The sequence below is a fragment of the Myotis davidii genome, unplaced genomic scaffold (genome assembly GCF_000327345.1).
Source record: "Myotis davidii unplaced genomic scaffold, ASM32734v1 scaffold453, whole genome shotgun sequence".
Lineage (NCBI taxonomy): Eukaryota > Metazoa > Chordata > Mammalia > Chiroptera > Vespertilionidae > Myotis > Myotis davidii.
In genome coordinates, this window is record NW_006285234.1 from 1,366,963 (window position 1) to 1,379,304 (window position 12,342).

Sequence of the window (12,342 nt, forward strand, 5' to 3'; positions counted from 1 at the left end):
AGTCTGTATAATATTCTTTATTTCAGTCAGTGTATGCTTAATTTCTAGTTGGTCCTTTATCACAACATCGAGGGTCTCACTAGATTTCTTGAGGATCTCACTACATTTAACGGCAGTCTCACCAGTCTTTTCGAGGGCCTTACTAAGTTTATCGGCAGCTTCTAGACAACTCTTGAGAGACCTTAAAAGTGTGGTTCTGAACTCAATATCCTCCATTGACAGTTTTGTCCTGTTTCTTTGTCTCCGCATTTTTTATGCTTTCTTGGTGCACCCCCTAATGGTCTTTGTGCGCAGTCTTGTTGTAGTTAAGCCTTGATTGTTGTCGGGGGTGATTTGACCTCCAGGCTAACTGGCTATCTATTTTATTGATTTTTTGCAGAGAGGAAGGGAGCGAGATAGAGAGTCAGAAACATCTATGAGAGAGAAACATCGATCAACCGCCTCCTACACATCCCCTACTGGGGATGTGTCTGCAACCCAGATACATGCCCTTGACCGGAATCGAACCCGGGACCCTTCAGTCTGCAGGCTGACGCTCTATCCACTGAACCAAACCACTTTCGGCTGGATTGAAGTATTAACAGCCAGTGTGCAATTACACACTCTCATTGCCTCTGCCACACAGCTGGCAAGACTCCGGATGGAGCCGCTCCCATCAGAAATGAGGAGGAGGTAGAGATAGAGAGTGAGCATAAAATCCTTCCTTTAAGCTACTGAGATTTGGGTTGTTTGTGATTGCACCTTAATTAGTTAGCACTCACTAATACCTGGTCAGAATTACAGTGGGAGTCAGGCAGCCCTTGGCCGCAGTTCCTCCATCAACTCACCACGCAAATTTAGTTGCAGCCTCTCTCTCTCTTTTTTTTTAAAATATATATTTTTATTAATTTAGAGAGGAAGGGAGAGGGAGAGAGAGATAGAAACATCAGTGACGAGAGAGAATCACTGTCAGCTGCCTGCTGTACACCCCCCAGGGGATTGAGCCCACAACCCTGGCATGTGCCCTTGACTGGAATAGAACCTGGGACCCTTCAGTCCGCAGGCTGACACTCTCTCCACTGAGCCAAACTGGCCAGGGTGCAGCCTCTTTTCTTGAGATCTTCCTGCCATGCTCTCTAAATATTGTACAGAACAGAAGTATATTTCTTGGTTTTTCCATATCACAGAACGAAAGCCAGGTAGTGCAGTGTTGTGACTTGTCCAGAGCCCAGAAAAGGGCTCTGGTAGACCTGGGGTTAGGGCAGGCAACTTCTTACCCCAGCTTATTTGTGACTCTTCCAGGATGGTTTTTGAAAGGATTCTCTTAATCATCCTCTTAATTTTCCCGTATTTATATCTTGTAATCTCTCTTGCTTCTAGAAACATGAGGCTGCATGACTTTGGCTTTCAATGTATTCTCTTGCATTTTGCCATAGTGAACTGATGATGTGGTTTCCCCACTGTCTGGCCGAGAGAGGTTGGGCCTGTAATTTTGGATTGAAATAAAGTTATCTATGTCTATATGCCAGTAGGGTGAATTGTATAAATTGGGACTGTCTAGCCAGTAGTGAAGAAGTTTTTTAAACATTTATTTTTATTTTATTATTTTTGTTAATCCTCACTGGAGGTTATTTTTCCATTGATTTTTTAAAAATATATTTTATTGATTTTTTACAGAGAGGAAGGGAGAGGGATAGAGTTAGAAACATCGATCAGCTGCCTCCTGCACACTCCCTACTGGGGATGTGCCCGCAACCAAGGTACATGCCCTTGACCGAATCGAACCTGGGACCCTTGAGTCTGCAGGCTGACGCTCTATCCACCGAGCCAAACTGGCCAGGGCTTTTCATTGATTTTTAAGGAGAATGGAAGAGAGAGGGAAAGACAGAGATAAATATTGATGTGAGAGAAAGACATCAATTGGTTGCCTCCTGCATGAGCTCTGACAGGGCCTGGGCCAGGGAGAAGCCTACAACCAAGGTACGTGCCCTTGACCGTAATCGAACCTGGGACCCTTTGGTCCATAGGCCGATGCTCTATCCACTGAGCCAAACCAGCTAGGACCAGTAGTGAAATTTTGGATGTAAGTTATAGGGTGTGTTTTTTTTATTATTCATTTTTATTGTGAAATATATCACCCATCCATAAAATTGCATAAAACACATACAGTTTAAAAAAATAAAGTGAAAATCTATGTAACTACAACCAAGGTCAAGAAAAGAACATTGTTAGAACCTCAAAAGCTTTCTGATTACAATATTCTCACTTTTCCCAGAGGTAAACACTATCCTAATGCTTATGATAGTGATTTCTGGTTTTATCTTTTTAGTTTACCACCTATTTTTTTCATTTCTCAAAGTAGTTTAGGTTTGCTTGTTGTTGAAACTTTTGTGAATATACTCATCCTTTATGTATTCTTGTATTTTACTTTTTATTTTTATGGCCATGTTTTAGTTTCTGTTGTTTTTTAGAATGGTATATTGATTTCTAGAGAGAGTAAGGGAGAGAGAGAGAAACATCAATTTGAGAGCATAACATCTATCTGCTGCCCTAACTGGGGAATTGAACTGGCAACCTTTCAGTGCAATGGATGACACCCAACCTACTGAATCATACTGGCCAGGGCTGTCTTGTTAGCTTTAAACAGGTATATAGAAACGTTTGAAGGCAATGACAGAGAAGGAACTTTTGTCCCTCACTCACCCAGTTAACTTGGATAGCTTGTGTTCTTTGTTTCCTCAGTTTCCCCATCTATAAAATGAGGGAATTGGTGAAATTACTTCTAAATTTTTGGTTCTCTGAAGATGCCATGAAGCAGATTCTAGGTACTACATAATTTCCCTGAAATGTCCTGACCTTTCATAAAGCTCTTTCATAAAGCATCCTGAGCCTCTCAGAATAATTTTTCTTTGACCTGACCTAATGTGAAAATATAATTCATTCAACTCAAAACATTAAAGATTTATTATTCATTTTATAAAGAGATGCATGCACCGCTTTTCCAAAAAATTATTTTAAATAGTAAGATGCCATGATGCATTTAAATCAATTCATTTTACAAAAATTGTATTCATCCCCGGCTCCTCTGAGCATATAAAAGAAGAACATTTGTGGAGGTGAAAGTTTAATGTGGCATTAAACATCACTCTTCACCTGCTAATTTGCTAGTTATTATTTCACCTCATTTAAGTTTCTGCTCAAATGTGACTTCCTCAGGGAGTCTGTCTAAAAATAGCTTCCCTATCAGTCTCTCTCCTCTATTTTTTTTTTTAATAACACTGTCACTACTGACATTTTATTACATATTTATTAGTTTGTTTATTTCCACTACTGGGATGTAAAATCTATAATGTCAGAGGTTATTGTATTCATGCTGTAGTGGCTATAACAATTCATAAATATTTATTGAATGGATGGATGGATGAATGAATGAATGAATGAATCTCACTCCATTGCAACCTGTAGCAAAATTGATGTTTAATTCAGAAAATTTTCCAGGACTTTTATTTGGTGATTTCTAGGGTCCAAGGACTACCAACTAGTTACGTGGTCACGGGACCAGACCTTGAGAATGTGGCGGGTGGATTCCCAGATGCAGAGGGTATGTATTCGTTGCTGTTGTGGAGGAATATAACCAGATACACTAGAACAGTGATGGCGAACCTTTTGAGCTCAGCGTGTCAGCATTTTGAAAAACCCTAACTTAACTCTGGTGCCGTGTCACATATAGAAAAATTTTTTAAAAATATATTTTATTGATTTTTTACAGAGAGGAAGGGAGAGAGAGAGAGAGCCAGAAACATCCATGAGAGAGAAACATCGATCAGCTGCCTCCTGCACACTTCCCACTGGAGATGTGCCCACACCCAAGGGAGAAATTTTTTGATATTTGCAACCATAGTAAAACAAAGACTTATATTTTTGATATTTATTTTATATATTTAAATGCCATTTAACAAAGAAAAGTCAACCAAAAAAATGAGTTCGTGTGTCACCTCTGACACGCATGTCACAGGTTCGCCATCACTGCACTAGAAACTTAGAAAAAATACAAAATTTAGAGGATACATGATAGATATTTGATACGTGCTTGCTGGTAGGCCAAGTGGCTGTGTATGCCACAGTGAGCTCTGAGGTCTTCAAGAGCCAACTTCAGTATTCAGCACTTACAGACTGAAGAACCTCTGCATGTCTTTTCTTCTCCTGTCCTGGTATAAGAGGGTCTGGGCAGCATACTGAGCAAATGGCCCATGGGCTTCGTTTCTTTTTCTTCTCAATGGGCTAGGAAATTTACCCTTGCACTCTGAAGTGTTCACAGCCCTCTACGTCCATCAATGATACCTGTTGTATGAAGCCTTTCCCAATTTTTGCCCCATGAACGATATCTGTTTCTTAAATGAACCACATTGGAAGCGGGTATGAACTGCTTTGCTCTGCCTCATCTCAGTGCTCTGTCTTCTCATTCGGTGGCTACATTTCTTGAAGTCTGGAACCATGTCTCACTTGTATTCCTCCCCCACAGCACTCTGTACAGAGTGGATAGAAAATGGCGGGTAAAATTTGCTTAGTACGAAGTTATTCTTGAGCATTTTCGTCAATTATCATCACCTTATTTTGTCTTTCAAATCTATTTTTCTCGCCGAAACCGGTTTGGCTCAGTGGATAGAGCGTCGGCCTGAGGACTGAAAGGTCCCAGGTTCGATTCCGGTCAAGGGCATGTATCTGGGTTGCGGGCACATCCCCAGTAGGAGATGTGCAGGAGGTGGCTGATCGATGTTTCTCTCATCGATGTTTCTAGCTCTCTATCTCTCTCCCTTCCTCTCTGTAAGAAATCAATAAAATATATTTTTAAGGGAGGGGGAGTTTTCTCCATACAGTATCATTTGCTCTAATGCTCTGAAGGTTATTATATTTTGGGGTTAGCTGAATAACTCCATCAAGGCTTAGAATTAAAAATAATGTTTTCTGAGGCTTGCATAAACTACGAACAAGATGAAAAAATTCCACGGTAGAATAATAGAGTCTATTCTCCTTTGTATTTAACCAGGGAGAGTTGGCGATGGATAAAACCTGTTTTGTTTTTATCAGTTTTTGTCTGATATCTCTATCCTTTGTGATTCCCATTTTTTTTAAAAAATTGATTTTTAGAGAGAGAGGAAGGGAGGGGGAGAGAGAGAGAAAAAAAAAGAGAGAGAAACATCAATGTGAGAATGAAACATCGATCAGATGCCTCCTGCAGGCCCCATATGGCTGGGAGTGGGGCGGGGGAGGTGGAGTCTGAAACTCAGGCATATGCCCTGACCAGGAATCGAATTGGCAACCTTTTGGTGCACAGGACGACACCCAACCAACTGAGCCACACCAGCCAGGGCTGTTTTTCCCATTTTTAGGTGACAACTCTAACCCAATATGCTGACCATTTCCACTGACTTCTCTGGACCCAGATCTTCTACCCTTTGTTGCAGCTTTGTGCCAATGACATGTTAGATGGTGTTGATGAGTTCATCGAGAGCATTTCTCTTCTGCCGGAACCAGAGAAGACCCTTCACACGCAGGACACAGATCACCAGCACAGCTTAAGCCATGGAGAGGAAGAAGGTAATTGGTCAAACTGCTGTTTACGTGAGGTGCCCTCTGCGCATTTCAGAGTTGTAGAACTGCTCTCTGACTCAGTGCCAGAGATGTTTGCCCACAATTGAACCTCTCTCCTTATAGTCTTAAAGGAAGATCCCCCGAGCAGTCTCCTGGAAGAGAAGAAATCGGATCAGCCGGGACTGCCTCAGACTCTGCAGCAGGAGTTCTCCCTGATCAATGTCCAGATCCGGAATGTCAACGTGGAGGTGCTCCAAGTCTAATGAATTTTCTCGTGCTTGCGATGGCATTTGGTGGGAGAGGGGTCTATTTCAGCTAGGATTTCAGCTAGCAAATAGCTTTGCTGCTTTAACAGATAAGTCTCTCTGCTTACTTTTTTTATTTTCTGGGTTTTCTAAAGAAATTGATACTTTGCAAATGCAGATTATTTTTCTAACCATATTACTGTCTCATAAGATGACCTAAGGGATAAACTGATGTTCATGTGTCTTAAAATCTTAGATGCTCCAACACCTCCTTTACTGTATGTGAAGATACTTAGATCTGGGAAGGCTTAGTGACTTGACTCAAGTTACTGGTGAAGTTAATGACAGAACTGAGTCTGGAAGCCAGGCCTCTGACTCTCCAGGGCTTTTTGTGCTTTGCTGTCCAATCTTCCCTTAAAGCCGGCCATGTCCTTGGTGATTCAGAGTCATAGTAAGAAGGTGAACAAACCTCTTTGTTCACTTCACACATGGAGAGGTTTTCTCTTTTTCTTTTTTTTTTTTTGGCAGCTGTTCTTTGCTTCAGGGAATTGAGTCTCTCTCTATAAAGGAGTTTCAAACTTGATTAGTTTTTCTTTTGCCCAGATTCAGTTAATAGTAGGTATGGATATGTACACTTACATAATTATCCCATTCAGTGTTTAAAACAACTCTGAAGCAAGTGCTTTTATCCCCACTTTTCTGATGAGGAAAAGGAGACACTAAGAGATGTCTTGTCCCAGGTCAGCGGCTGTTTGGTGGAAGAGATTTAATATCTGTCTCCAGCCCTAGCTGGTTTGGGTCAGTGGATAGAACGTCAGTCTGTGGACTGAAGGGTCCTGGGTTCACTTCCGGTCAAGGGCGCATGCCTGGATTGCAGGCTCGGTCCCCAGTAGGGGGTGTGCAGAAAGCAGCCCATCAATGATTCTCTCTCATCATTGATGTTTCTGTCTCTCTCTCCCTTTCCCTTCCTCTCTGAAATCAATAAAAATATGTAAAAAAATATCTGTCTCCAGATTTCCCACGTGTTTGGCTCTCTTCACTGTGCTCCATGTGTCTTCTCTAGTTGGCAGCACAGGCAAATGAAAGAGAGAGAGGGTTCTAGGTTAACTGGCTATCAGTTTATACACCTCTGTCCCAGCTGGAAACAGTGTGGATACCTGGTGATTGAGTTTAAGAAGGAAATCTTAATTCTTTTCCCAGGAGTGCTTTTTAAAAATTATTGGGATATAATTCACATACCATATTTACCCTTTTAAAGTGTATAATTTAGTGCTTCTTAATATAGTCACAAAGTTGGGCAATTATAACCACTGTCTAATTCCAGAGCATTTTCATCATCCCCAAAGAAGTCCTATATCCCCAGTTACTCTCCATTTTCCTCTCTCCCTAGCCCACGGCAACTACTAATCAGTCCATTTTTATGGATTTTCCAAGGAGTACTTTTTAAATTGAGTCAAGTATTTAACTTTTTCCTGCTTTATTTTCCTTTCTCAAAATAAATATGTTTCAGCCTACCTACAACTTTTAGGATGAAGCTTTTTAAAATCAGAATACTTTGCACTTATTAAAGTGGTGCTAAAATTAATGAGTTGTCCAAATCTTCCAAATTAATTTGTTTTTGGAATTCTACCTTTATCTTTGGAGATTTCAGGAACTAGGAGCATTCAATTAGCTGATTTAAAATATATTTTTATTGATTTCAGAGAGGAAGGGAGAGGGAAATAGAGATAGAAACATCAATGATGAGAGAGAATCATTGATTGGCTGCCTCCTGCACACCCCTACTGGGGATCGAGCCCACAACCTGGGCATGTGCCTTTGATGGGAATCGAACACGGAACCCTTTAATCCCTAGGCCAATACTCTATCCACTGAGCCAAACCAGCTATGGCCAGTTAGCTGATTTAAATCCGTTTGCACCTAAAGACCCTTCCTGGTTAGTCTCCAAAGCAGTTGTTGATTTGTCTCTTGCAGATGGACGCAGCGGATAGGAGTTGCACAGTGTCTGTGCACTGTAGCAACCATCGTGTCAAGATGCTGGTGAAGTTCCCGGCACAGTATCCAAACAATGCCGCCCCTTCCTTCCAGTTTATCAACCCCACGACCATCACGTCCACGATGAAAGCGAAGCTGCTAAAGGTTGGGATCTGTGTTCACATATTCTCCTTGATGTTTGTATGAGAGCTCTGCTCCTGAGCATGAGTAGTGAAGTTGAATGAAAATACCAACTGATAAGATTTGGAAGTCGTCTGTCCTGACATACTGCAGTGTTAACACTTGCTATTCATTTTGTGTAGAAAACATTAGAGCAGTGGTTCTTGACCTTTTTGGATCATGGACACCCTTTGAAAGTCTATTGAAAACTATGGACCCTTTCCAGAAAAATCTGCACAAATATTGCATATAATTTCAGAGATATTGTCTATGAAATAATATGCAGCTCTATGATTGCATTTAATCTGCTCAGAGATCTCATTAAAATTATGTATTACTCCCAGATTAAAAACCTTGCAATACAGTTTCATTTATCTGGAAACAATAGGCAAGGTGTATTCTGAAGATAAAATATATTTTGTAATCAGAAAAAAATGTGTAAGGTCATTAAAAAATTATCCATTCCAAATGATAGCTATTGTAAATTGTGCTGCTATGAACATAGGGGTGCATATATCCTTTCTGATTGGTATTTCTGTTTTCTTGGGATATATACCTAGAAGTGGTATTACTGATGGCAGTCCCATTATTAGTTTAATAAAAAAGAAGGAATTCTTAACGTTTGCAACAGCATGGATGGAACTGGAGAGCATTATGCTAAGCGAAATAAGCCAGTCAGAGAAAGATAAATATCACATAATCTCACTCATTTATGGAATATAATGAACATCATAAACTGATGAACAGAAATAGATACAAAGACAAAGAAGCATCGAACAGACTGTCAACCTACAGTGGGAAGGCAGGGGAGGGTTGGGTAAGAGATCAACCAAAGGACTTATATGCATGCGTATAACCAATGGACACAGACATTGGGGGGAGGAAGGGTTGGGGGTAGGGAGTGAGGGCATGTGCTGGGGGGTAGAGGAGGCCGGGTGGAGGTCAATGGGGGAAAAAGGAGACTCATGTACTACTATTTGTAATATTTTCAACAATAAAAAATTTTAAAAAATCCATTCCATAAAAAGAGATAGTGCCGTCCTCAAATGAGGCAGCTGGCTGCACAGGTGAGCGTGAAGGATGGCAGTGCCTGAGTGGAGGAGGGACAGCCTGGTGGCTGGTCTTCACCCTGCATGTGCAGAAACTCGGTTTGTTAGTTCACACAGAGCAAATCTGGCAGAATTCCCATGAGGAAGCCCCACGAGCTGGGGATGATATACCTTTGGCAGTGTGAGCAGCATCACATAATAAAGTAACTGAGGTGTCCTGACAAAACCAAGTTGACCTGAATACTGTTCACCTTTTGCCTAGTTTATTTCATATGCACTTAATCTGTCTTCTTGGAGTATGATCTGTAGTAAAACATTTTTATTTTATTTTGCAATTAGAGTTTTTATTCAATATTATTTTGAATTTCAGGTATACAGCATAATGGTTACATAGTCATGCATTTGCCAAGTTCTCCCCAATATTTCTAGTACCCACCTGGCATCAGACCTAGTTATGTAATTAAGAAAATTTTCAAGTGTCATAAGGACCTTTGAAATGCTAATTACTCAGACTTTGTGGTATTTGACATTTTGTACTTGGAATTTGAATATTTCATTGTCTCATTTGGACATGTAAAAAAGACTTCTGGTATAAAAATGATAGAATTAGAAAATGTTCTTAAAGGTTGAATTCAGTGCTGTCCAGTAGAAATATAATGCATGCCACGTGTAATTTTAAACTAAAATTAAAAGGTTAATTAATTCAGTAATATTTTTATTTAATCCGTATATTTAAAGAATTATCAGAGCAACATGTGGTCAGTATGAAAATGAAAATTATCAAGGTAGTTTACATTTTTTTCTTTTTGGTACTAAGTCTTCAACATTCTGTATGAATTGTATACTTATGGCACACCTCAGTTCATACAGCCACATTCCAGCTGCTCGTACCCCCATGTGGGTAACGACTTCCGTATTGGACAGCGCTAGTCCAGTTTACATGCCTGTCTTCAGTATGTGTATGTCAGCTTACATGAACAGCATGTGCCTTAAAAATGATGGGATTTATATTTTTAAAGAACCAAAAAAAAAAGATACAGTATAACTTTCCCTAAAGTGAAATCTGTTCCCCTGGCTTATTATATGTATCACTCAGAGCCATTTTCAGTTCAGCCAGCGGGTGTTCCTTGTAAGGTACTGAGATTTCTCATGGAGGGGGGTAAGGCAGGGGATGAGGAAAGGAGTCGAATGTTCACTAAAGAACACTCATTCCATTACTAGAAACGTGCCCTCTAAAACCAGCATGTGTGCCTGCCTCAGGAAAGGGCTTCTGAAAGCGGGTTCAGAAATGAGTCTTCTCTCCGAGCCTCTAGAGAAGGTGGAAAGTCGTAATTTGTGTGGGAAGCCTCAGGCACAGCTGTGCTCCGGTTTCCCTGCTCTTCACTGCCTCCGACTGCTTTGAAGAATGTTGCTATTATTGACTGTGTTTTGTGCCTTTTCCAGATCCTGAAAGACACTTCCCTGCAAAAAGTGAAACGCAACCAGAGTTGTTTGGAGCCCTGCCTGCGCCAGCTCGTCTCCTGTCTGGAGTCTTTCGTGGTGAGATTCTTGTACCAACCTGTGCTTTGGTGTTTTGTATAATTTCTTCCTCCCTGGGCACCTGATTTTGTAATAATGTATCTTTATTTTGTAATTCAGCTTTGAGACAGGTTGTGGTTTTTAGTCTGTTGACTTTTAAATTTCAGAATCAAGAAGACAGTGCTTCCAGCAACCCCTTTGCGCTCCCAAACTCCGTCACCCCACCCTTGCCCACGTTTGCCCGGGTGACCACCGCCTATGGGTCGTACCAGGATGCCAATATTCCCTTTCCTAGGACCTCGGGGGCCAGGTTCTGTGGAGCAGGTTGGTCTTTTTTTGGTTCTCTGATTCTAGATTTTGGAAGAGCAATTTTTCTTTGTTTTTATTTTCTGAGAACTCAAACAAACTTCTATCATAGTGTAATATGGTCTGATGCCAGATTGGTGTCTGTGGACAAATCCTACGAATGTTCACCAGAATTATAGTCTTGAGAGTGTGAATTTGGGTCTCACTCAGAGTCCTGATTCTTAACAGAGGACAGGCAATATAAAATACCTGTGATGACTTTTTCCAAACTACACACTTCCCGTCTCCTGGGTCCTGACCTTTGTCCTTGTTAAGTATGGCTGCGATCATGAGCCTTTGCACCTCATGGAAATGTGTCCCGTCCTTCAGGTATATTGAAATAGACAAAAGATTGACCAATGCTGCCTTAGGATTTCCCACGTCCGGCTCATTGACCTTGATGTGCACATGTGATGTTTCCTTTGTCAGGCTATCTGGTGTATTTCACAAGGCCCATGACGATGCATCGAGCAGTGTCCCCGACAGAACCTACTCCGAGGTGAGTCTGGGAGATACAGCTGTAAGCTACATTCATGAAGTGGGCAGACATCTGGAAATGACCTTTGAGTTTGTCTTTAGATAATTTATTTTATCTTCAGTAAATATCTATTATAAGTTTATTTGAGAAAGATCAGATTCATTAAATTGCAACTAAGCTGAGATTTCTACTATGAAGTTACAACCAAACCACTACAAGGAGTAGTTTAATGAAAGCTGTTGTCTAAACAAGGCAAGTTTCTTTTATTATTATTATTATTTTTAATCCTCACCAGAGGATATTTTTCCATTGATTTCTAGAGAGAGTAGAAAGGAGGGAGGAGGAGGGGAGAGAGAGAGAGAGAAACATTGATGTGAGAGAGACACTTCAATTGGTTACCTCACATATGCGTCCCTACTATAGCTGTGGAACCTGCAAACGAGGTATGTGCCCTTGATGGGAATCGAACCCAAGACCTCTCGGTCCCAGGGCAGCTGCTCTAACCACAGAGCCACACTGACCAGGGCAATAAGGAAGTTTTAAATTAAAATATGAAAGCCCTCCTTTTTTCCCATGTCCTGGGGAAAGCCACTGTTGACAATTTAATGTGTATTCTGTTTAGTCTTCATTATTTTTCTTCTTTTTTTTTTAAGTTATTTTTTTAATTAAATCTTTATTGTTCAGATTATTACATTTGTTCCTCTTTTTTCCCCCCATAACTCCCCTCCTCCCAGTTCCCGCCCCACTCTCCGCCCTCACTCCCCACCTACTGTCCCCATCCATAGGTGAACGATTTTTGTCCAGTCTCTTCCCGCATCCCCCCCAAGAATAGTCAGTCCAAGAATAGCCAGTCCATTCCCATTCTATGCCCCTGATTTTATTATAATCACCAGTTCATTCTGTTTATCAGATTCTCAACTTGATTTTCAGATTCTCTTGTTGATAGATGTGTATTTGTTGTTCATAATTTGTATCCTCTCTC

At 40.8% G+C, this 12,342-nt stretch overlaps 1 protein-coding gene across 4 annotated transcripts in view; it reads left to right on the forward strand.

Moving 5' to 3' along the window:
• The window catches only part of WDR59 (WD repeat domain 59), a 72,351-nt gene that overhangs the window by 32,609 nt on the left and 27,400 nt on the right, over positions 1-12,342 (forward strand). For all 4 annotated transcript variants that reach the window (XM_006755761.2, XM_006755760.2, XM_006755762.2 and 1 more), the window contains exons 11-17: positions 3,501-3,580; positions 5,445-5,577; positions 5,695-5,819; positions 7,791-7,955; positions 10,463-10,558; positions 10,705-10,861; positions 11,312-11,381. In XM_006755761.2, coding sequence (XP_006755824.1) covers positions 3,501-3,580; positions 5,445-5,577; positions 5,695-5,819; positions 7,791-7,955; positions 10,463-10,558; positions 10,705-10,861; positions 11,312-11,381 — 826 coding nt within the window. The remainder of the gene's footprint in view (positions 1-3,500; positions 3,581-5,444; positions 5,578-5,694; positions 5,820-7,790; positions 7,956-10,462; positions 10,559-10,704; positions 10,862-11,311; positions 11,382-12,342) is intronic.